General features: G+C 49.6%; 2 protein-coding genes and 1 long non-coding RNA gene across 9 annotated transcripts in view; 1 reads left to right on the top strand and 2 right to left on the bottom strand.

The window, feature by feature from the left end:
* Positions 1-17331, top strand: part of LOC111768418 (uncharacterized) — a 54972-nt gene extending 37641 nt beyond the window's left edge. The window contains exons 4-5 of the long non-coding RNA XR_011427034.1: positions 13319-13549; positions 16813-17331. This is a non-coding gene — a long non-coding RNA (uncharacterized lncRNA). The remainder of the gene's footprint in view (positions 1-13318; positions 13550-16812) is intronic.
* Positions 1-20505, bottom strand: part of BFSP2 (beaded filament structural protein 2) — a 68254-nt gene extending 47749 nt beyond the window's left edge. Inside the window, exon 1 of the mRNA XM_023620943.2 lies at positions 20020-20505. Within this exon, the coding sequence (XP_023476711.2) occupies positions 20020-20505 (486 nt within the window). The remainder of the gene's footprint in view (positions 1-20019) is intronic.
* Positions 20506-22735: 2230 nt separating this feature from the next.
* TMEM108 (transmembrane protein 108) overlaps positions 22736-25489 on the bottom strand; it is a 325972-nt gene continuing 323218 nt past the window's right edge. For all 7 annotated transcript variants that reach the window (XM_005600937.4, XM_070238159.1, XM_070238158.1 and 4 more), the window contains one exon: positions 22736-24639. In XM_005600937.4, coding sequence (XP_005600994.2) covers positions 24517-24639 — 123 coding nt within the window. In that variant the 3' untranslated portion in view covers positions 22736-24516. The remainder of the gene's footprint in view (positions 24640-25489) is intronic.

Raw genomic sequence — 25489 nt, 5'->3', positions numbered from 1 at the left:
CAGATTTTGGACTTGAACTTGAATATCAGCTCTTCCCTGGGTCTGGAACCTGCTGACACCTTGACCTTGAACTTGGAGCCTCCATTATCCTGTGAGCCAATTCCTTAAAGTAAATCTCTCTCCGTTTACAGAAACATCCCATTGGTTCTGTCTCTCTGAGAACCCTGATTAATACACAGTATAACACAATTTCATAGAAAATTGAAAATCATGCAGAACAATCCTATAAAGGGTTTGCCTACATATACAGTAAAACTGGAACAGCATTTGTGGGAATGATAAACGCCAAATTTAGAGCCGCGGTGGCCTCTGGGGAGGGAACAGAGATCTGAAGGGAGCACGAGGGGGTTGCAATTGTGTCCAAATCCTTTGATTCCATGTTATAAAAAAAAAAGGGTCTGTAGCAAATAACATTAAGGCTGACAATTTAGGATGTTGGGCACCCTTTTTAGGTGTTCGAACTATTTCATAAATGAGGAATAAAACGAGATAACCAAAACACCTAGGAAAGGAGAACGCAGCGAACGGCGCGAGGTGGGGCTCTAAAAGGCGCGGAGGGGGACTGGAGGCGGGCGGGTGGAGCCGGGGAGGGGGGGGGGCAGAGATGCGGGGCAGGGGAGGGATCCGAGCCCAGAAAAGGCCCCCTGGGGCGGCAGGGGACGAGGATGGAGAGGGATTCTGGGGCCTCAGGTCGCGGGCGGGGACCAGCGCAGAGTGTGGGCGCGGCAGCGGGGCGGGCGGGTCGCGCGGGCACGGTCACAGCGGCGCTCAGTGTTCACCCGAGGGTGGCCCTGCAGGGGCTCGTCCCCGCCTTCCCTCGGCCAGGAGCCGTCTCCTGGGCGCCCGCCAGAGCGCAGGGGACGCGATGAGGCTGAAGCGGGTTCCAGCGCTGGTTTCCCGTTTCCGGGGGCGGCTGCTGAGCGCACTGTCAGTGCCCCGCCAGACCCTCAGGGAGTGTTTTGTCCCCACGGGTCCCTGTGCTCATCCCTTCGCAGTCAGCCCCTGGGGTGCTTCTCAGTCCCCGGGAGTGGTCCCTCGGGGTGACTGACAGGCGTCGGGGTGAAGGCCAGCGCCCCGGCTCCGAGGTGGAAGCTGCCCGCAGGGTCCCCCGCCGGGTCAGGCTGACGCCAGGACTGCGCCCCAGCTGTTACCTTGCTCCCTCCTCCCTCACAGCTGTCCCCTGGAAGCACCTCCAGGAGATGGCACCTGCTAAAGAATCCTAGACTTGGGCTCTGCTTCTTGGGGATCCACGTGAGACAAGAGTTCTCCTCAGCCTCCTGCTCTTCATCCCAGAATCCCTCTGGGGTCAGGGTGCCTCCAGCCATGGTGTGTCTGGAGTGGAGCTGGGCACACAGCCTCTGGAATCAGACCACTCAAGTTGAAAGTCTTGTCTCTATCAACTCTTAGCTGAGTGACCTTAGAAAAGTTACTGCTCTGTGCCTCAGTTTCCTCAGTTTAAAAAAGGGGGTCATGACAGTATTGGCCTCTTAGGATTGTTGTGAGGTTAAGTGAGTTAAGATACGTGAAACCTCCCCAACAAATTGCAGCATAGAGTAAGTGCTCAATAAATGTCGATTTGGTTAATCTCCACTGGGACTAAAAGGACACTTAAGGCAATCAAGGCATAGATGTGCTTTACCCTGAGCCTGGGTCTGCAAACAGTCTCTCTCAAGGAAGAACTTTCCACTCCTTTCTTCTGCTTACACTTTGGCTGCATCCAAAACAGCAGAGGGCGTGGGCGTGGGAGAGCGGCAGGAAAGAGCCTAGGCTGACGTCCTCCCCTCCCCAGGCCTTGGGCCCTACCTGGGGGTGGGGGAGAGAACAGGGTCAACGGGTTGAGTAATATACTCACTGGGCAGTCTATTTACCGAATTGAGACTGGGTTTTGCGACTTGCAGTGAGCCCGGAATTTTTAGTTATCTATGAGTGAGCAGAAAATCCAGGAGACCATCCGTGTTTTCATCCAGGGTGGGAGACAGTATTTACCGCCCAGCGAACAGGCTGAAAGAAGTTCCTTTCAAACCAAGGCTGCTTTTATAACTTTACATCATGAGTCCCTCCCGTTCAGCACCTTGCCATCCGTCACCCGCCCAGCACTGTGCTTGGCGGGCAGCAGGCACTCAGCAAGGTGTGGGTTTATTGACCTGTCATCCCTCATAGACCTCTAGGTCCTGGAGTCCACAAATCTTGACTCTACTATTTGAATCCCCGCAGTGCCTGGTGCAGAGCAGACCCACATTCAGTGCCTGACGAACGAACATCATAAAACCGAATTCTGTGCCAGTCTCATAGCAGCTACCACGACAAACGTTATCCTGCGAGACTGCTGGTGAGGAGGGGGGCAAGGCCAACACACGCCGACATCACTCAAGATCCTGTCCTCACATGTGACTCCAGTCCCGCCCATGGACTGCGGGCTGCAGCCTGATCTCTGACACTGACGAAGCTTTTCCCACTCGTGTTCTTCTCGTTAACTTTCACAAGCCTCGGGACCACGATGGCGGGTGCAATGATCTCTCTCCTTTTGCAGATAAAGAAGCTGCAGGTGGGAGAGATTAGGGACCTGGGCACAGTGTTTGGTGAGCTGAGACTGGGTGAGACTCGGGACATCTGACTCTAAACGCAAGCTCTGACCTACAACCCAAAGCCACAGAAAAGGCACCTGAAAGAGAAAGGGGGTAGGGGGGTTTCTTCCATCACCAATGGAAGCAGGAGGGGATAAGAACAGACTTGCTGGCTAATGTATGCAAAGTCTCAGGGCAACGTGAAATTTTATGGTTGATTTATAATCCTCAGGAAATCAGGAGCTGTCGTGGAAGTTCTGATGTGAACAGAGCGACCGCGCGGTGGCATGAACGGCATGGCTGGCCTCTCAGGGTGACAAGGGTGGCTCTGGCGGTGAAGGGATGATTAGAGGCATCCAGTGCTTCACACAAATAGCATTTTGCAGCTGGGTGACTAGGGGTGCAAGACAGTTCCTGGAGCAGCCAGAAGGTGGCACCACTTGTCAAGAGAACAGGTCAGGGGCAGCAGCCTGGGACGCCCCCATCTCCAAGGGGCTCCCCTAGCACTCTGATTTGGCCTGGAGGCCACCTAGTGGGATGCTTCTGAGACACCAAGGGTCCATCCCTGATCGCCCCTGTGCAAATGCTTATTCCTTCCCCTGGGGTGCCACAGAGGTGGCTGGGCAGAGGGCAGAGGAGAGCCGAGCGATCCACATTTTAAGGACGGCAGACAATGGCATAAATTGCTACCACAATTCATTAAGCACTATGGCACTATGCTCAGTGCTCTAAGTGAATTATTTGCTTTAATTCCCATGACAATCCTGTGGCGTAAATATTATCCTTATTTTACAGAGGAGAACATTGGAATTCAGAGAGGTTAAGAAATTTGTTTTAGGTCACAAAGTTGGTCAATGGCAAAGTCGGAATTTGAATTCACTTCTTTTGGACTCTGTAGCTTGTACCGTTAATCTCTGTGCTGCACTTGTCCTGGCCCCCTCCTTCCTGCCCTGCTCTCCCCGTGCCTGGCGCTGTGCGGGGTGTTAGGTTCAGGGATGATCTGACCGCATGTCTGCTGTCGGGGATCCTCTGTGTAACGTGGAGGCCCAGGATGACAGCAGTGGGCGTCTGGAGCCGTGATGGTGCGTGTCCCGGAAGGGGCAATAAGGGTCACTTGTATCCAGCACCAGCTTTAGCTCAGGCCCGACGCTGGGGGCTCTTCGAGTTGGACATTCCAGCTGTTCGTTGGTTCAATTTAATCTGGGTTTCTGTGATCTGGGTCAGTGTGGGCTTCGCTCTCCCTCAGTAACCCCCGTCTAGCCAGTTTCTCCCTTCACTGCCAGTTGGAAAGACCTGGGCTGTATTCTGGCAGGTGTGGGGGGTTGATAAAACTGCTGCTCATCAGCGTGGGGGCGTGGGAAATGGAGGAGGCCAGCGTGTGCTGAACACTCCCGGTGCCAGCCGGCCGACCAGCAGAGCCGCCAAGGATCAGGGCACTGGGCCCGTGGGAGGGCTGTTTCTCCTCTCGGCTTTGTCCGCTGCTCGGGGATAATGAGGAGCAGGGGTAGGAAGGTCTGTGGCCGGGCCTTCAGAGATCAGAGAACCCCACCCTCTCACTTTCCAGGTGAGGAGCCTCAGAACAGGGGGGATTTGCCGCAGGGCGCACAGCCAGTTAGCAGCCAGAAGTGCAGACAGACGGGGCAGTTGGCTGCACCTGGTCTCTTCGTGTCCATGAATAGGGCGATAAGGTGACCACCTGCTCCCGGAGTTACAAAAGGGAACCGGCCATGCCCTGTGTGTCTGCAGGAGATGTCAGTTTGATCCAATCTCTTCATTTAACAGTTGAGGAAACTGAGGTTCAGAGAGGTGGAGTAACTTGTCGAAGACCACACAGCAATTTAGTGACATTTACTGTGTTTCTGTTATATGAAGAGTACTCTCGTAGGCTCTCTGTACCGTGGCTTTCCTCTCTGAGCCCCAAGCTCCATGTGGTTTGATAGGATTGCAGATCTGATTTGAAGTGCAAAAGGAAGTGAAGGTAAAGTGGATTAGGTGCAGAAATATTGGTATTTCTGGAACTTTTAAAATGACATTTGAGGAAATAGGACAACAAGTCGGGAATCAGGACTATAATGTGAAAAAAACCAGAGCTACTATTCTGGGTTGAATTGCATGGCACCCAAAAGATGTGTTGCTGTTCTAAGCCCCAGCACCTGTGAATTTGACCTTATTTGGAAATAAGGTCTTTGTACATGTGATCAAGTTAAGGTGAGGTCATTAGGGTGGGCCTGAGGCCAACTGACTGGTGTCCTTAAAAGAGGGAAATCTGAACACAGACACACAGGGAGGATGAAGGCAGAGACTGGAGTGACGCGTCTACAAGCCAAGGAGGGCCAAGGATGGCCGGCCTCCTCCGGAAGGTAGAGAGGAGGCCTGGGACAGATGCTCCCTCAGAGCCCTCGGGAGGCACCGAGCCTGCGGACACCTAGATTTCCAACTTCCAGCTTCCAGAACTATGATGGAATAAATTTGTGTTGTTTTAAGGCACCCAGTTTGTGGCACTTTGTTGTGGCAGGCCTAGCACATGAATTTAGCGACCTCATTAGCTGGTTACTTCGCTGGGCACTTCCGTTTGTTGAGTTAACCAATATTTACTGTGCATCTACTATGTGCCAGGCACTGTCCAGGGTGCCAGAGAAAGAGCAGGGGAGCTACGTCCCTGCCTTGCTGAGCCTTGCTGTCTAGTTCACGGGCATTATGCCCCAGGGTCCTCACAACAGTGCTGTGAGATAGGGCTCATCCTCCCTCCAGTAGAGACCAGGAAACGCCCTCTCAGGGGGTTCTCGAGCGGGCCAGGGCCTCACGTCTGGTAAGGATAAAACTGGACTTTATCCAGGACAAAGTGTCTACAGTAAAGGTGGGCTGTTTCTCCTTTCCATTACACTCTCTTCACCTCATTTACAGCTCAGGTGTGTCACTGGGGAGAGAAGGCTGGCACAGGTGGGAGTGCCAGCCCCAGAGATGCGTCCAGCTCAGCAGTTCTGAGGCACAGAGAGGGCCCTGCCTCTTAAAGTCACAGCACAGCCTGAAAACTGTGCCCCACCCGCCGGCATGGAGGGTCCTGCGTGAACCCAGAGACCCCTCACACGCCAGCTCTGTCTCCAGGCCTCCCTCCCCCCGCTGAGGATCAGGAGGCTCAGGAAGCCCAGGTTGGGCGTGAGGAAGTGGCTCCACAGGCCTGACCGCTGGCTGCCGGCCAGGCCACGGTCCTCCACCTGCGTGAGAGTGTTCACAGAATATCAGCGAGAACCAGCTGGGGCGCTCTGATCCTGGTGGAAAGAGACAGAGATAAGACCACGCCATCCTCATCTCTGAACAGAGAGGCAAGGACACCCTGCAACCACAAAAACTCAACATTCCTCGCCCAGCTAGCACGAGTGACGCTGTGTCCTTCCTAATGACAGCCCCATGCCTGTCATTCCTCCCGTCTCCTGGATAAAACCTGTAAGATACCCAGTCATTGCCCTGTCCCAGTTCCTGACGGCATCAACGCAGAGCAAGTCCTTGCTCTCAGACTTTCACCTGGATCACCAGCATAAGCCCAAACCTCAGAACAAGCCCGGCACGACCCCTCTTCCTGAGATGTCCCAGGCTCCCCTAGCGGGTTTCTCCCCCACTGCAGCAAGATAATAAACCTGACTTTGTCCACCTATAAGTGTGTTCTCGGAGGCGTGTGCCTCACCCGCAGACCCAGCACCCATGGGGGTCAGCACTGGGGACCCCTCCCTTGTCACCCCCTACAATGAACTCTCAGCTCTTCAAGTAGCCTGTGGAACTGCCGGGGCGGGGGGGCGACTACCCTGCAGGGGACAGGGACCCAGCCGGCTGGTCTGTGGGAGACACTGATGTAGGCATGCGTTTTAGGGGGGACCCGCTGCCCGTGGTGGAGGGGTGCACCCCCAACTCGGGGGAGTTCATGAACTCTGCTCAGATAAAGACATTCTGCCTCGAGGGCCGGCTGCTCAGCACATTTTTCTGAGCATTAAAATCACTGAACAAGAAAAATAGAAATCCCTGGGGGGGCTGCACCATTCCCCGGCAGCAAAGCTATTAAACTCTGAGGCCCAGCCCTGAGCTGTCTGACGAGCTGGAAGCCACCCAGCCTAGCGCGTCCTCGCTAAAGCAGTCAGATCCAGTTAGAGCGGCGCTTGCGTAAGGCTCAGTCACTGTTTCTGACACATTCCTCCAAACTGAGAGAGGCAGAGAAGAGGAGAGGAGGGAGGTTCCTCCCAGAGTCTCAACTCCTCACGGAGAACCGCCCTCGCTGACTCTGACTCCATCTTATGGAACAGCGGGCCCTCCGTGTCCCGCAGACCCACTTACCCTTTAGGGCCTGGGGTCTGAGACAGACTGACACTGGTCTTACAAATAGTAGGAAGGGGTAAACAACACTGCATTGATCCAGGCTGGGATACTGACTCAATGAGCAACAGCATCTCTGTGGGCCTCAGTTTCTCTGTCTGTGAAATGGGTGTTATGGGCTGAATTGTGTCCCCCTCAAATTTGGATGTTGAAACCCTAACTCCCAGGACCTCAGGACTTGAGGAATTTGGAGACAGGGCTTTTCAAGAGGTAATCAGTTAAAATGATGCCATTAGGGTGGGCCCTAATCCAATATGATAAGAAGAGGACATCTGGGCACAGCTGTACAGAGGGAAGGCGATGTGAAGACAGAAGGAGAAGATTGCCGCCTACAAGCCGAGGAGAGAGGCCTCAGGAGAAACCAACCCTGCTCACACCTTGATCGAGGCCTTCCAGCCTCCGGGACTGTGAGAAGACAAATGTCTGCTGTTTAAGCCCCTGGTCTGTGGTGCTTGGTTACGGCAGCCTGAGCAGCCTAACACAAGGGGCACAACCCCAGCCTCCCGGGCGACACAGACATTATTGAGAGGATCGAAGGAGATAGTGAAAGTTCTTGTTAAATCCTGCCCGTTAGTGTCACGCAAATGTGAGGGTCGCCTCTGAAGCCTGCAGTTCATAGTGGAAGTGTGGACGGTCCTGTCTGCCTGCGTCTTATCCAAGGGCGCGATGTTGTTAGGAGACGCTGGAGGGGAACCTGTTCAACCCGCAGAGCGCCTGTGCCCACTCCAGGGCGCGCCTGGGATCTGGGCAAACCACCCCCGAACTCAGGGGCCTGCCCGGGGCTGCCCACTGCAGTTAGTGCCTGACAGGACCGGCCTTGGGGGTGCAGAAGCCACACTGGGGGTCCCCAGGCACCTGCGGACCTGAGGTCTGAAGTACCCCCAGGGGCAATTCACCTGGCAGGCAGTGCTCCTTCGGGACGGGGGCAGGAGCCACGCTCAGTGAACCCCACGTCCCAGGAGCTTCACCCCCTTGTCTCATTTACTGCTCACAACCCACGAGAGAGCCATTTCCACCCTCATCATGCAGATAAACAAACCCAGGCCCTAGTAAGTTAAGACACATGCACGAGTTTCCTTGACAAGTAAGTAGTAATACATTCCTTTACCAGATAACCCTCCTCCTCAGAGCTGGCCCGGGGGCAGGCCTGAGGAATGGCTCTTATCTGCGGGGTGGCACTGAAGATGATGACGATGTGGCACAATTAAAGGCTGCGGATGGTGTCTGGAAGCGCTCTGGGCAGCCAGGGCCCGAAGGAGGTGCTGGGGGAGGGGACGGGGGTGGATGGGCTAGGCAGGTGTGGGCAGTTAGAATTCAGGGGCTACTTTGCCTCCTGTGTCACTTTGCCGAGTCTGCTGAAAGGGGGGCCTCGCTACCTTCATTTCTCTCCCTCCGTGCTGCAGTGTTTCCCCTAAGACTTATTGAGATGGTTATTCATCAGTCCTTGAAATAAATAAATACAAGTCGTTTTCCAATAGCAGGTGGGTTTTGTGATGGGTTTTCCACTTCCTGGGCACTGCTTTTCATTCCCCTCTCATCACAGCTGACACAACTTCTCATTTCTGCTGAATAATGCGTTTGGGACAGTCAGCTCTGCTAGCTCATTTTCAACCAGATAAGTGAGTCTTTACGTGCTTTTCCCCAGCCAGACCACGATAAACTAGGTTTTATTTTCCTAAATTGAGTCCTCAACTTTGATGGGTCAGCATCAACCCTCTGGGGGAGTGCTGAGGACAACGTTCTGCCTGGAACCGTCCTTTCAAGAAACCCCCTCAAGAGCCTCCGCGTGTGTCCTTGCGCCAGCTGCCTGCATTAAGTTTTAATTTCGTTCTTCCAGAGAGTGCAGGCCATTAGAAGGTCTTTCCTCTTGCTCTATATACGGGTGTTTAGTTTTGTTGGGTTTTTGTTCAGAGACGAGGCTGTTGCGATGGGTCTTTCCTCTCCCGCTGGGACGTCAGAGAAGGGTTCGCTTGCTTGTACAAGGCCGTGGGCTTCCCCTGCCCCAGACCTGGCTGGAACGCCCCTGCCTTCCCCCAGTAACAAGTCGCTGGCAGGAGTTTTATTTATTACTTTTTTTTTTTCAGGTAAAACATTCTAACAGTTCAAAAAAGTCTACAGCCCAGCATAAGCCTGCTCCCAGCCCTGTGTCGAGTCCCGCAGCCTGCTCACTGGAAGCATCCATTGCTACCAGCCCATGAGAGCTTCCAGAGTCTGCCCCCCCACCTTTTTAAAAACACAAATAGCATAGCGTTGGCGTGGTTTGCAGCCTGCCTTTTCACTCAAAAATACACATTGGTGCTGGTTCCACGTCCATCTATGAGGAGCGTCCTTGTTCTTTTCTTGCAGCCACACAGGACTCAGCTGCGTTCTGTAGCCACCTCTGGCATTCAGGTGGTTTCCAGCATTTCTCTCTGGTCTAGGCCTTTATCAAAGCTCTCCACCCCTGACTGCAGGGTTCCGACTTGAAACCCTGAGTCGGTCTGACTCTGTATTCAGCCCTTGCTGTCCAACCGTTGGTTGGCTGCCTTCTGTGTGTCGTGGCAAACCCCCTCCGTGGCAGGCTCTGGGGATGGAGTCAGGGGCATGGGCTGGGACCTGGGAAGAGCTTGGTGCTTGGTGGTGAGACAGCAAAACTCTCGGCATAAATGATGCCGTCCAGCCCCAACACTAAGGGACCCAACCAAATTCCGGCGGGGCTCCCATCAACCCTAGGATGCCCCCAGCCCCCTTAAATGCCTGCCTGAGAAAGCTCAAGCTGCCAAAAAAATTTATTGTTCATTTCAGCCAAAACCTGACGAGAGGCCTCTGACCGCCCTTTTCTTAATTACTTTAGAAAACTTAGAATTGTAAATCCTTTCTCTGCCCCTTTGAGATATAAATCTACAACCTGGCGTGTTCCCTCAAGGACATGGGAGCCATCTCTGGGAAATGCAAACATCTATGGAGACAGCTCCCCTCTCTTCCACTTCCTGTGGGAGGCACAACGCTAACTCGTGGGCGCCCAGCTCCAATTTGCTCCTGTCAGAAAGATATGAGAAGCGTGTTTCTCCTCTGGATAAGTACCGATTCGCAAACATGGGTGGCCTGACCACATAAACCACCGCCACCCCAACCTCCTCAGTACTTTTCCTTTAGCACACCCAGGTCTAAAAGCCTCTTGCCTCTTCGTTCTGTGGAGTTGAGCTCAGTTCTGTACCGAAGTCTCTCTCCTCTACTGCAGTAGTCTGAATAAGATCTGTCTTGCCGATTTTAGCAAGTATCCAGTGCAAATATTTCTCTTCGACTGTTTGGGAATCTGCCCCATGCACAGACTGCCTTGCAGACGGTCATACCAGGTCCTGACTCCCATCCTTTGTCCATGCTGGGTCCCGGTCTGAAGGGCCATCTTCTGGCATGTTCTTTGGGTCCCACATTTAGTCCCCACTTCCTCGTTCTTACTTAGGACCAGCCAACACCCTACTCCTTCTCTAAACCGCTGCAGTGCGTGTGGCTTGAACAACTCCTGAATACATGTACATAAGCACAGTTATTTATGGTATTACTCACTTAATGTCTGTATCTTCAAATTTATTCATTTTCACAAACTGTAATTGGGTGTTGATTATGCACCCAGAAATTTACATACATTATTTTGTTGTATGATAAATCATAGACCAACCCTATGAGGTAGATATTCTATCTTCATTTTTTTATGAAAGGTTCAAACATATTTAGAAAGAGAGAATGGTGTAATGGACCCCCACATACCCATCCCCCAGCTTCAGTGAATATAAACACATGGCTCATCTTGTTTCACCTGTACCCCCTCACGTTTCTGCTCAGCCCCAGAGTATTTTGAACAAATCATATCATCTTATTTCTTCAAATATTTCAGCATGTACTGCTAAATTATAAAGATGCTTTAGAAAACCCACATAACTTCACAACCATAACCACATCTAAAATTAATGAGAATTCCTCAATATCATGAAATACCCAGTTCATCTTTCCTCAACTGTCTAATCTATTTTTTGTTTGTTTGAATAAAGTCCATTTCAGTGGTCGATACGTCAATTTAATCTCTTTCAATTCTTAGGTTTCCCCTCCATCTCTCTTTTTTCCCCCTTGTAATTTTTGCTTGTTGAAAAAATTGGATCTCGAGTCCTTCAGTTTCCCACAGTCTGGATTTTGCTGATTTTGGGGTCCATTAACACGTCCACCTGAACATTGTGTTCCCTACAAATTCGTAGTTTTATATTGAGGTTTAATCACATTCAGTTTTGGGGGTTTTTTTGACAAGACTACTTCATTGGTGGTGGTGTGCACGCCACAAGGAGGTGCATAATGTGTGCTTGTCTCTCTTTTTGTGGTTTTAGTAGCCATTTGATGATCATTATTGCCTAGATCCATTATTTTATTATAGCAAAGTGGTGATATTCTAATTTTATTTTAATAATTAATATTAACTATAAGTATAAACAAAATAAATAATAATTACGTCACTATTCATTTTCTAGCTGGAATACTTCTATAAAAAGACACTTCCTTTCTTAGATTCTTTCTTTCTTTCTTTTTTCACCTTAATGTACCTATCGGTCTTATAGGAAAGGCTGGAAAAATGCCTGATTCTTTCTCATTATTTACCAGTTGTCAAAATAATGAGTTGATTCCCTAGCAGACTTCAAATGTAGTTAATTAGTGGGAGGAGGGTTTTTTTTTTTTTTTTTTGGTGAGGAAGAGTCACCCTGAGCTCACATCTGTTGCCAATCTTTCTCTTTTTTTTGCTTAAGGAAGGTTAGCTCTGAGCTAACATTGTGCCAATCTTCCTCTTTTTTGTTTGTGGGTTGCCGCCACAGCATGGCTGACAAGTGGTGTAGCTCCGTGCCTGGGAACTGTACCTGGGCTGCTGAAGCAGAGCGTGCTGAACTTAACCACTATGCCACAGGTCCAGCCCCTGGGAGTTTTTAAAAAATATTATACTGACCTCATAGATTTAAACATATTTGCTGTGTTTCAATCCACTGCAGTTAATATTCTTGTTCATACTCAATCATCTTTGGTTAGTTGGAGCTTATTAAAACTGGCTGCTTAGTTTTTTGATATGACTCTATTAGTTCTTTATAGTTTACTTGGTGTTTGGTGTGACAAAAAGTTTCAGACTCATCTTGTACATTTCCTGCACCCAAACCTGGATGCAGCCATTTCTCTAAGGAGCCTCTGTTCTTTTAGTGAAAAGTGGTAGTTAGAAACCAAAATCTGAGGCTAAAAAGGCTCATTGCCACTGGGTTGGCCGTTGTTTCTAGGTCTTGTCACTGGCCAGAGCTAGGAAATAGGCATATATTTTTTGATCATATACACCATGAGTTTATACTGATAATTCCATTTTAAATTCAAGACTAAAGAATTGTCACTAAACCTTATCAGTCTTACAATTGTGTCTCCTTTCACCCACACTAAAAGTCTCAGTTCTAATGACACAAATATAATTAGTCTTTTGCTTTATCCCACAGTACACATGCACACATACACTAGTGTCTGAATGACAATGCCAGCACTACAGCTAACAATGTGGTTACTGAAAATAATCTCATTCTAATCTCACTCTGCATCCCCACCAGGGATGTACAGTCAAGTTACTGTGGCTTACTGTTGGAACAATTCTAATCGGGTGATTATACCATCAATATGATATGTAGTTAGATTCATTTGTTTCCATTTCCTCTTGATTTTTAGGATTTCCTTTTTAAGATTTAATTTTGTTTTTTAATTCTGTAAAATATTTGCATGGTTCCAAAGTCATCACTAAACAAGATAAATCAAAAGAATTCTAATGTTGAGTCCTTTTCCTTCTACCCCACACCATCCCTCCTCCAAAAAGAGATCATTTAAAAACATTTGTGGGTTTTTTTCTCTGTTTTTTTTCAATTACAGTCATGCATCACTTAATGACGGGGGTACGTTCTGAGAAATGTGTCATTAGGCGATTTTGTCATTGTGTGAACATCATAGAGTGTAGTTACACAAACCTAGATGGTATAGCTATCTACCTGGGCTCTATGGTACTAATTTTACGAGACCACTGTCATTAGATGTGGTCTGTCATTGACTAAAACATCATTATGCAGCACATGACTGTAGAAGCAAATATGTATGTATATGTTCATATCCCTTCCTCTTTCTTAGATGAATGGTAGGATGACATACACACTCTCCACCTTGCTTTTATCTTGATATATCCTGGAGGTCACTCAGTAATAGTTATAGAGCTATTCCTCATTCCCCTTGTGAATGTATCACTGCTTATTCAACTCGGCCCTACTGATAGGTATTTGGGTTATTTGCAGTCTTTTGTTATGATAGATCTGATGGAAATGAACAGCTTTGTGCTTCCTTCTTGTTCCTGTTTTTGCCAGTGTGTCGTTAGAAGAGATTCGCAGAAGTGGGATGTCTGGATCAAGTCATATACACATAAATGCATATCTCACTTGTCGAGATGCGCCAGATTCCTCGCCATGGGGACTGTGACGTTCTCTCTTCCCGTCAGAGCTGTGCGAACTTGCCCATTTCCCTAGCGCCTCACCAGCAGCACACACGGACACACTTCTAGAGTGTCGCCAATCTGATACGTGAAAATGTCATCTCAGGTTGGTTTTTGTCTTGTTCTGTTTGTAGTTCTCTTATTATGAGTGAGGTTGAGCAACCTTTTATATAGTTAAGAGCTATTGTCACTTATTTTTATGTCAACTGTCTGTTCATATCCCTAATCTATTTAAAAATACACATGTTGTTGGCTTTTATTTTAAAACTCCAAATTTTACGTGCTGTTTATAGAATAGAGTTATTAACCTTTTGTATTCTAAATTGCAAATACTTTTTCCTAATTTGTCATCTATGTTTTAGTTTTGCTTACGGTGTTATTCTGCAATGCAAAACTTAAAAACTTTTGGTATTCAAATTTATCAATATTTTTCTTCATTGCTTTTAGATTTTGAATTATAGCAAGGAAAAATTCTCCCACACTCAGGTTATAAAGGAATTCACCCATGCTTTCTAGTTGTACGGTTTCTTTTTTTACATTTAAGTCTAGGATACACTTGGCATTGGTCCGAATGGTACAGTGAGGGATGGGTCCAATTTTATTATTTTCCTATGACTATCCAGCTATCTGAATACCACTCACGAAAAAGTTCATCCTTTCTGTCATTGGTTTCACCTGCTGCATTTAACAATACTAAATTTCCGCACGCAGTAGGGCCTACTTTTGAATATTGAATTTTGTTCCGTTGGTCTTCCCATAGTTTATGTGCCAATACAAAACTGCTTTAACGACCAAGACTTCCTAGAATGTTTTAATGTCTGGGAGAGCTGCCTCTTCCCTCCTTGCTCTTCTCTTTCAGTTTTTCTTTTTGGCTATTTCTTGCCTTTTTGTTCCTACGTATGAAATTTATAATAAACCCTTGTAATCCTTAAAAAACTACGGTATTAAAAAAATTAGGATTGCATTAAATTCATAAATGAACTTAGGGAGAACCGATGTTTTTCTTGAGTCTTTATATTCAAGCACTGGTATTTCTTTCCATTCGTGTCTTTCAAGAAGGTTTTCGTTGTCTCTTATGGATTTTGGACGTTTCTTGCGGAGTTCATTTAGAAGCATTTTGTCTTATTTTTTGCTATCATAAATGACATTTTCTCTTTTTGTTGTTTATGTATATGAAGGGCGTGCATCTTTAATGTCATTTTATAACCTGCTACTTTACTAAATTTAACTTTACTAAGTTATCTTTTTGTTTGCTAGACAGTTTTCACACTGGATCCTTTTGGACTTTCCAGAAAGACAACATTTTCTCTCTTCTTTCCAAGTTGCACCTCCGATTGCTTTCTCTCTTCTAACGGCATCGACTGCTACCTCTGACCAATGTTCCTTAGTAGTAAAGATAGTGGGCATGCTTTTCTTGTTCCTAGTTTCTGTGGGAAGGCCTCTACTGTTTCCTTCTTAGAGGTATTTTATCATGTGAAGACAGTCTCCAGACATCCTCATCATCCAGATGAGAAATCGAGATGAACGAGATCGGTGAAGAACTTGCCTCAAGGTCACCAGGGCCTGAGTTTGACTTTGGGGCTCCCTGGCTTCAAAATCCTCAGACGTAGCAGCACACCCCCCATTTTGCATTATCTGTCCCCCATTCCTTAACACGGACCTCACATTTTAAGAGATCTGCAGAGAATCAAGAGTGGCTGAGGGGAGCGTTTGCGAAGGGCTCAGAAAGAGGCAGGACAGCCCTTAGGCTCTCTGTTTTCTTCAGCAATTCTGCTTCCTCCCAGACACGTTCTACTTAGCCAAACAAGAGCCCCCAGGAAATGGGAAACCACCCTTCTTAGAAAGCAGTTTAGCAACGAATATTACTCCACCAAATATTATATTACTCAACCAAGACCCTTGGGAGAAGCCTCATGCCTCCCGCCCCTCCCGTCCTCCATCAAAATATTTCTTCCTGTCTTACACATCATCACTCGCCCTGGGTGGAATTGCCCCAAACGTATTTTTCTCCCTGTAGTTACATTTCTAATGACACTTCAGTGTCCCTTCTAGCTTGGCTAACGGACTAACTGCCTCACTGGCCTGCTCTGACCCAACAAATTGCATTTATTAGGAAATAGACTGTGTGGTCTGTCTTGGGTAAATGCATTCGGGCCTCGCAGATACTAAAATAGCTCGTGCTTCTCTCTCTCCCCCTTTCAGAGACACCAGGGTGTGAATCACGAACAGTGACCCTGTTGTCTTTCTTTTTATTCCATGGGGAGGGATTACTTCTTTTTTCTTGTTTTTTTAAAAAAAACCTTTTAGGACCTCAGGTTTCATGGGGAGAGAAACCTGGCCCTGATCTAGATTGACTGTTTCCAGGAATTTCCCCAAATAGTCACGTCCCCAAAGTATGGGCGCTCTCTCTGCAAGAGACAGAAAGAGGGACTGTGAACAGCAGGAAAAATATTCAAATCAGGTCCATTTTAAATTCTAATCCTTTTGCCTTCCAATAATTTGATTTCCTCCAGCTGAGTCTTTGCTGTGGGAGGTCTAAGCTGCCCTGCTCTCCCGTGGAGATCACTAATTTCGGTGGAAGCGTCAGCCTCCACGTTCCCCTTTTTCCGCAGGCAGCATCTGCCGCCTGGCCTTGGCTCTCCCTGTTCGCTTTGAGGCTCCGTCTCCACTCTTCTTGCATCTGCGGCTCCCAGGCAGGGAGGCTGCCTCATTCCAAGCTTGCATTTGGCCTATTTGAGGATGAAAGGCCTGATGTTGCGCCCAGAGCTTATCATCAGCATCGTTCTCTTGGCAAGAAAAGCCAGGAGCAAAGCCCGAGAGGGGAAGGGCCACCTTCTGCGGGAGCAGTGGGCAGGGGCGGGGCCTCCCTGGCCTCTGTGGCCACCACTGGGGAGTCTTCCTGTTTTCACTGCTTAGCAGAAGTGGCCGAGAGACCCCAACACAGCTGAGGAGCGGGCAGAGAGGTTTGGAGTTGAAAAGGAACTTCACGTACATTTAACCCTAACCAGGACTGGCTACATAATTTGTGGGTCCCAGTGCAAAACAAAAATGTGGAGCTCCTTGTTCAAAAAGCAGGAAAAAAAAAGGCTTTTAAAGTTACTAAAATGTAAAGCTTTATCCTTTCTTCCGTGGTTTTTCTCTCAACCTGTCATGGTAAATTTTGCTATTTAATCTTGCACTCCCTCCGGCACAGGGACACTGAAGGGGCAAGTGCAAACCCTCCTAGGCCCCCAGTGGCCCCGTCCCAACATTTGAGGCTCTGTGTGGCCCACTAACTGCTGGGTTACCCTTCCCACTAGCCACTGGGCCCATGCGCCAGGTCTTGGCCAGGGGCTGGGAAGTCAAGCTGGGCATCTCCCTTTCCCACAGACCAGCCACTCCAACGCACCCCCCAGAAGATGGAAACCTCAGTGCCACTCTGTAGGCACCGGGATCAAGGGTGGGCCAGAGTTTCACCCTCCCCACCCCCAGGCGCCTGCTGAATGTGCTGTGGCACTGCCAGCCCTGATGGGGACAGCTGCTGCCATGCCCTACTGTAAGATGCCACCCTGACCCTCCCTGCCTCTGGGACCAGGCCCTTGCTGGGGGCAGGGCAAGGAGGGGAGGGCGGGAGGGGCCTGACCACGTTGCCTGTGCACAGCACTTCATAGTTCCTGAAGCCCCTTTTTGCATCTTATTTCATGCTCACAATGACCCTGAGAGGTGTTCATCCATTTCGAAGATGAGGAAAGTGAAACACGGAGCGGAAGGAAGTCCAAGTAAGTGGTGGAACTTGGATCTGAAGGGACATCCCTATCATTGCTGAGCATCAATCCTGTACATGGCTTGAGGCACCTGCGATGCCACGAATGAAAGTCTTTCTAAGCTGTTCACCACTGATTTTACTAGGTACATTACATTCAGTTAACCCCCTTAACAGTTCTGCACAGTGGATACAGTGATCCCCAAATTGCAAATGAGGAAGGACACTCAGAGAAGTTAAGTAACTGACCTAAAGTCACCCAGCTAGCAGATAGCGGAGCCAACATACAAATGCAAGTTCACCTGACTCCCAGTTTATGTCCTTTCCACTCTCTCACTGTGCTGGGAAGACCTGGTCCTCCTCTATGTGAGCCTGGGGTGTGAGGGCATGGAGATGCAAATGACCACAGGACAAAGGGGAACTGCCACAGGACGCAGACACAGGTGTCACGAGATCATCGAAGGAGCAGGGACAGCATCACAGAGGAGCAGTGAGGCTGGGGGCGTGCTGTGTGTTCATGGGCCCCCGGTGGGTGGTACGGCTGGGACAGAGAGGGGGCTTCGGAAGGGCCTTGTGGCCTGAGCCCTGGGTCATGGGTTGTGTCCTGTCAGTGATGAGAAAGGCTTTTGGGCGGGGACATAACGTGGTCAGATCCCACGTGTCCAAAAGATCCTTCTGGTGACTGGTGGAGAATGCAGGCTGGAGTGCAGGGGTCAGCAAAGCCATATTCCAGCGGGTGTTGAGGCCTGGAGGGGGCTGGGCAGTGCGAGGCAGTTTTGCAACAGTAACAAAGGAAAAATCATGTGTATATCTCAAATATGTAGAATTTTCTTTTGTTCTTTTTGATGGAACAGAGCTTAATATGGCTGGAAGGCCAGGCTGTGTGATACAGAAATAACTCCATCTTACAGGTTGGTCTGACTGTCTCTTCACGTCCATGTTTTAAAAAGAAGAAGAAAAAGAGAGCTCTGTATTCAACCTAGGATCTCATTTATAGTCACTTAAAAGGCAAATGGCCCCCATTTGGGATTCTGACCACAGTGGCGGGGGCCAAACATCCCGGCGTCTGGCCTTCGCTCGCGCAGCCCAAGCCCCTGTCGCTAGCTGGTCTGGCCCTGTTGCGGATGGACTAAGTCTTGTGGCCATACTTTTTGACCTAGAAATTGGGATGCCTGGCTTCTCATGAAAAGTCTGTGTGGCATCTGAGTGCAAGAAATCGTCTGGCAGATGCTGAAATACTGGAATATCTAGGAACGTTCTGGTGATTCATAGGACATAAATATTTGGAATCAGCACTGTTGGGGGGAATCCTGGAGGAATGGCTGCCTTAGACTGACGACTTTTAGGCCCGGGACTACTCTGAGATGGCTCTCCCTCATGGCCCAGATGGATGCCAGCGGAACAGCAGTGCCAGTGGGGAGCCTAGAGGACAGGGTTGTACATCACGTGGACTGTGCCATCAGCCGGGCACTGACTGATGGTGAGGAGAAGCATCCTGGGATGCAACGGGGGGCAGGAGAGCAAACAGGGGCCTCCTGAATGAGTCTGCTAAGCATCACCCAGCCACACACGGGTGAAGGCTAGTGACCTCCTCTCGGGAGCTGCATGCTGGGCCCTTGGGTGCAAGGGGACTGAGCTGGCAGTTCCTAGCGGGGTCTGAGGCTGGTTTAGCTCAGAGGAATCCCAAGACCAGCACTTGGTGGTGAGGGGAGGAGAGAAGCCAGCCACCCACAAAGGGGCAGATGAGACGTGCAATAGTGGCTGGAGTCCCAGCGTCAGAACCACAGGCTGCAGGTCAGACATGATGCATGAACTCGGTGCTCAGCAGAAATAGCCCTAGAGAGCAGGTCCTGACCAAGCAAGGGAGAAAAATGAGACTCTGGCTCCTGCCCTGGCCAGTAAGACAGCCACTAGCCACGTGTGGCTATTTGAATTAATGAAAAATAAAATAAAAATTTCAATTCCTCAGTCTCATTAGCCACATTTCAAGTGCTCAATAGGCGTATGCGGCTAGTGGCTACCGGACTGGACAATGCAGACACAGGACATTGCCATCACTGCCGAAAGTTCTGTTTGAATGTAAATTATCTCATTAATATTTTTATATTGATTACATGTTGAAATAACATTTAAAATATATTGAGTTAAATAAGACATACTAACATTAACTTCAACTGTTTCTTTTCACTTTTTTTTACTGTGGGCAATAGAAACTTGTTAGTAACCCTGTGGCTCATATTTCTATTGGTCAGTGCTGTTATAGACGGCTACAGGAACTTACCTCCATTTTTCCATAATGTTTAATGCCACATCCTTTCAATGGTATTCCATTTAATGATGGCTGTAATAATCTTTTCTTAACACAAAGGTTAGAGTCAGCCCAGGGTAATGGGACAAATGCAAGCTGTGGAGCTGGAAAAATTCAGGTTTAAATCTCAGTCTCATCTCCCTACTAGCTGTGTGACCTTGGGCAAATAACTTCTCTGTGCCTCAGTTTCCTCGTCTGAGAAATGCAGTCAACAAATGAGCCCTGGCACAGCACGGCCTTGAACATCAGAGGGGATAGTGCATATAGAAAGACCATCATGGGGCTGGCCCCTAGGACACTTCAGGAAATGGTAGCCATTGTTATTGTTAGCATTGTCATCGTATTTTTAGCATGAAAGTTTAAGGGATTATAGTCAGTTTCTCTGGCCACAGACCGCTTACCCCCCTGCCCCTTGGCTTAGCACTTTTCTTCTCTGATAATGACCCCTCAGAGATGGTGCAAAGGCAGCTGTCAGCACCCTCTCCCAGCCATAGGCAAAGCCCTTGGGCACAGCCCAGGCACTCACCTGCTGGCAGCTGCTGGCCCAGGAGGCCCTGAGGGCACCCCAGTTCTCCGAGCGCCCGGCCTTGCTCTCCAGGTGCATCCGCAGCTGTGCCTCCAGCTCCTGGCTGACCTTCTCGAGGGCGTGCACCTTGGCCATGTATTCCACCAGGCAACCCCCCAGGTCCTCGACGACACTGAGGTCCCTTTCCAGGCCTGGAATAGGCGCCGTGGTTCCTGAGCTCCGCAGGCCTTGCAGGAAGACACTGCTGATGCCCAGGGCCCGACGGGTCACACGGGCCGCCAGGCCACCTGTGCACACAGTGGGTGCCATCCCTACATAGACCCTGGGTGCTCGGACAAGACCACCCACAGCGTTGGTCCTGGAGGCTGGGGGGCTTTCCAGGGGAGATGATATCCGTGCTCCCCTGAAGGATGCCCGGTGCCTCTGGAGGGGCATGCTGGGGCTGGCCCCGGGGGGCGCCTCCACCACCACTCGCCTTGTGCTCATCACCCCTTCTGCCTCTGCTGTGCCTAGTGGGTTTACAGAGTCCAGTGGCTTTTGGTTTCCAGACCCAGCATCCCTATGGCCCTGTCACGGGTCTCTCTGGAAGCTTCCCTATCCCCAGGGCTGCTTTGTCTGCTGTTTTCCATGAGTTTCCATCATTCACCAGCTGAAAGAGCAACAAGCCCTGCCCAGGGCTGTGTGCAGAGGCGCTCATGCGTTCTCTGCAGGGTCATGTGCCTGACCTCCCAGATTTTTCTGCTGGTGGTGGGGGAGGCTGGATCAGTGGGGGCTGTGGGGGTGGCTCATTGGGTTTGTGTATTTCACTGCCTAAGAGAGGGCAAGGCAGGCAGCAAGCAGCCCCATTTCACACATGAGTAAACTGAGGCTCAGGGACCTCAGGTCACAAGCGTAGTGAGCCAGGACCAAATCCAGGTGTTTCACTGCCGATTTGAAGGCTTTCCACATTCTTACATGTGCTGTGTGTGAATGTGGATAGAAATGGATGTGAACCAGCCATGGTGGAAGGCCGCCCCGGGGACTTAAGAGAAACAAAGCAAGCCTGTTGCTTCTTCACCCTCCCTCAGTGCTGGCAGCAGCTTCAGGGCCCTCTCTAGCATCTTTCTGCCCTCGAACATGGCCGTTCATCAGCTGCTTCACCTTTCTGGATCTTAGTTTCATGCACTGGCCTGGGCTTGAACTCCCTAATGTGTTAGACAAGGGACTTGGGGCAAATTCAGTTCCCACACGTTGGGCACCTAGAATGCTCTAGCTGTTCCCTCCACCTCTGTTTCCCCATCTGCCAGAAAACTAGTAAATACAGAGGTTTTCCAGTAAGCTCTTGAAAGGTGCTCCAAGGTGGGATTCGATGACATCCCCTGGGTTTTAATTCCTGCCGTCAGCGTGCACTAAAGCATGTTGTCACGATCACATCACAATCAGTTCTCCAGGTCCAGAAAGGACCCTCCAGCCCCCGGGATAGCAAAATGGACCTAAAAACCATTGCACTTAAGTTTTACCCTAGAGAAACCCAATAACCAAAACCCAGAGCTGGATATTTATCCCAGATCCTGCAAGGTGGGAACACAGCTCAAATGAGAGAAGGGGAAGGGAGTCACTTTCTAGCAAGTACTGAATCCATCCCAGTGCTGTGTGTGACTTCCATACTTTACTTCATTGAGTTCTCAATTCAACCTTAGGAGCTGGCACAGAGTTGACATGTACTGCCCTTTGGGCCGCACACTGCACACCTCCAGAAATATCATCACATGTTCCATGATCAGCTGTTATCCCCATACGTGGGGAGGACCCTGAGGCCTTCAACGACTTGCCCAAGGTCCCCTGTCCAGAAACCAGCAGAACTGGGATGAGAAGGCTGCTTCTGACTCCTAGTCCAGTGACTTATCCAGGACCCCCTCAATCTCCCACTACCTAGAGAACAGGGTACCTACCCAAGGTCACACAGGCAGAGTTAAAAACCCTGGTCGTCTACTGGAGTATTCTGTGTGCTCTTAGTTGCTGATTACGACACCACAATTTCTTTTTTTCTACTTTGTCTATTTTAGATGAAGCTCCTTTATAAATATCAATGTTGGTTATATGATTAACAGATTAAGGAATCAACTTGATCGAGTAAAGGCTGGCAGTGTCCCTTGTTTATTTAGCGTAGCCTTCTTGCTGCGACCACCACCTCTGGTGCAGCCTGAATGACCCCCGGCGCCCACAAGACTGTTCTAACAACATCCTCCCAACACAGGTGACGCTGACTGGGCCCCGAGGAGCGGCAGGAATTCCAGCAGGGATCGTCCAAGGCTAAATGGAGGGCTCGAGCTACAGATGAAGTCGTTTGCACAGGTGTCATGTTTAGGCACTGTTATTCTCTACAGAATGGTGACACTCAGTGGCCAGATTAACTTCAGATTCCTCTGATGCAAAGATATTTACAATAATGCCCTGAGGCCGGAGATGGAGGATGAGGAGGGGATGCGCCCTAATTGTCACCAACGTCTCCGAAGACCTGAAGAGAGATGACTCTCTTTTGGAGAAATCACAAACGTGTTCTAAAGGATTCATCAAATGATAAATTGCTAATCCTATTAGCCCATCCTGCTCATAAAACCCCTTGCTGTTAAAAATGGATTACAAAATACAGATGGACATGGGTGGTGTTGGTACGAAAGGAAGACTTAATAGTTATTTTAAAATAAAAAGAATGCAAAATGTATTAGCAACTTGATGCTCTGGCTAATAAAATAAGTTTATTTATATATACACGGTAGCTGAATTCTGTGGATAAGGAAAAATAAGTCATACATCCACGTATGTGTATATATAACATATGTATCTTTGATTACATATGCTATATATAAATTTACTTTACAAACAGATTTCTTTATATTTATACACACACACATTGGTATACTAAATGCGAGAGCTGACAGAAATATTATGATAAGGTTCAAAGGTCAGACAGCACACTGGAAACGGAATCTCAGAGCAACACTTCACCTGCTTCTTCGTGGGCTGAAGAGCCTTCGAAGAGACAACAGCTGAGCTCACGTTAAGTAGGTTCGTACAACATTGACAACAGACAGTTTTGAAGGCCATCTTTTTTTTTTTAAAGGAAAATGTAGCAAGAAAGGAAAAAGTCATGATAAAAACACCACGGAAACGACACGAACATATGAATTGACATTCAAGTTCAATTCCCAATCCAACTAGAAGAACATTTATATTCAAAATATACTATCAAACTATTTTTCTTTTAGAGAAAGGAAGTGTCAGAGCAGTCGTCTTCTCTCCCAGCCACCACCTGGTAGGGGAAAAATGGAGCAGCAGCCATCTCTGGAGCCCGACTTGCGTCTTGGAGGGTCTGACCCATGGGCCAAGCTGGACGCAGCACGGGACCGGGGGAGCATCGGCTGACCCCGAGGAAGGGCGCAGGTTGGGCAGACGGGACATGAGAGCGGGATGGCAGGGCCACCGGCTGCCCCCCAAGCAGGTCTGCAACTGAGGAGGGAGAGAGGATGTCTTCTCTGGAGCGACCTGCTTTGGCGATCTTGTTTTTTTAAGATCGCTGGAGGAAGGTTTCAAAATGACGGCTCCACGCCTCAAGGCTTCTACATAGACACGTTCCTCCGGGGCACCGAGCGATGGCCTGTTGAGAAAACAAAGCTGCTCCCCAATAGACATTTGCTCCTCGAAGATGGGCTCGAAGACGGGCGAGCGTTCTCAGGCTCCAGGGCCGCAGCCCCGTCTAAACCCTCTCCAGAGGAAGGCACGTGTAATGCAGATGTGGGTGTTGGAGAGGATGCAGGCGTGTGCTTAAGGGGGAGCCTTCTATCTCGGGGAAAGGCAGTCCTGTCAGCATGGCAGGAGCTCCCTGTCCTGTGAAGTGCGGGGGACGTGGCCTCAGGTGCCTCACAGCCTCCATGGATTCCGGGGGCTGCATGCTCCTGCCCGCCGCCTGCAACTCGGCCGGAATCACACTTGACCGTGGTGCCGTTGTGACATCACTCTTCTTCGGCGGTGCTGAGATGTCCCCTTGTCCTGCTCCGTGCGTGAGTGCCGTCTCCCCCCGGGTGGCCCAGTTCCCCTCACCAGTGCGAGGCGGAGGGGAAGTGGGGTGACACCAAGTCAGGAGGCACCAGAGCTTTCAGCAGCACTCAGGGGCCGTGCACGTGACCATCTGGACAGTCCAGTTCTGCAGGCCAGTCTCTTCCCTTACCTGCCCGGGGCTGCTGGGAACCCCAGGGGCTCACGGACAGTCAGGAAGAGAAGCAATGAATGCCAACCGCTTTGCTTAGAAAGACTTTATTTTATAAAGCCAAGGGTTGTTCTGTAAAGTGTTTTTTAAACCACACTTATAAAAAAGATGTTGACAATTCTCAGGAAAAAAAAGCTGAAAATGTTTCTCATTAAGTCAGGGTTACACAAAGATTACATTTATCATATATATGTGTATATTTATAATTTGGAGGTGGACAGGAGGGACTGGCGAAGCGGGGGCTGCGGCCCTTAGATCTCCGAGACTTGGTCGGTTCCCACGAACAGCGTTTCCTGGCAGAAGGGGTTAACGAGGACCATCCCCGTGTCTCTGTAGTCGCCGTTGGCTGGGGAGCGGGGCTCTGAGAGCTGGTCCTGGGGAGAGAGAGGGAGGAGATGCTGTGAGCTGGGGGGGTCAGGAGGCGGCATTTATTTCCACATGGGATTGCTCGGTAAGCGTTTTTCATCATCCTCACTGCCAACGCTGAGGTGCAGCGCCCTCTCTGCTCTTCTTTCAGATTTTCAAAGCCGCTTCTGAAAAGGATTTCCTGCCTCCTGAATCAGCCCCACCTCAGGGTGCCAGAGATGGCATCGCTCTCCTGGTAAAAGTCCGAGAGGCCTCGCCAAGCGCGACATACACAGCACATGGCTCACTGCCCTAGTGGGCAAAACCTGGTCCATTTGGGCCCCAGATTCTCCTTTCTGCCGCTCCCTGGGAGACCTGGCTGCTTTTCCTCCCTGGAAAACACCCGACACTGCCCACCCCTTTCCTCTCCTGCCACCGACTGTCGACTGTCGGAGCTTCCGGGCGCTAACTCCTCCCCTCCCAGTCCTCCCAGAGCCTGGTCGGAATTCTCACCCCATTTCTGGTACACTAGATGTGCTGAGCTGAACAGATCTGAATCTGTGTGTGACTACACAACAGGTGGGAAGTGAAAAATTCAGTCTGTCTACACAGCCCCAGCAGTGGAAAAGCCTAGAAACAGGTGCTCCCCTGCTCAGGTCATCTGAATGGCTTTGGCCCCAGCTACCAAGGACTGCAAGTATTTGTGGGCCATGAAAGGGCTGTGCTCACACTCAGGCCCAGGTACAAATTTAGGGAAAAAAGTCACAGTTTGCTCCAATTCTAAACAACCGAAGGCTCAGAACCTGCAGGCCCAGGTCTAACTGCCTTGGGCCCGACTTGCTTAGAAACACCTTCACTTTAAGAAGCCACAATTGATTC

The sequence above is a fragment of the Equus caballus genome, chromosome 16 (assembly GCF_041296265.1).
Source record: "Equus caballus isolate H_3958 breed thoroughbred chromosome 16, TB-T2T, whole genome shotgun sequence".
Lineage (NCBI taxonomy): Eukaryota > Metazoa > Chordata > Mammalia > Perissodactyla > Equidae > Equus > Equus caballus.
The sequence above is the reverse complement of the archived record's forward strand: the minus strand, read 5'-3'. Positions and strand labels throughout refer to the sequence as shown.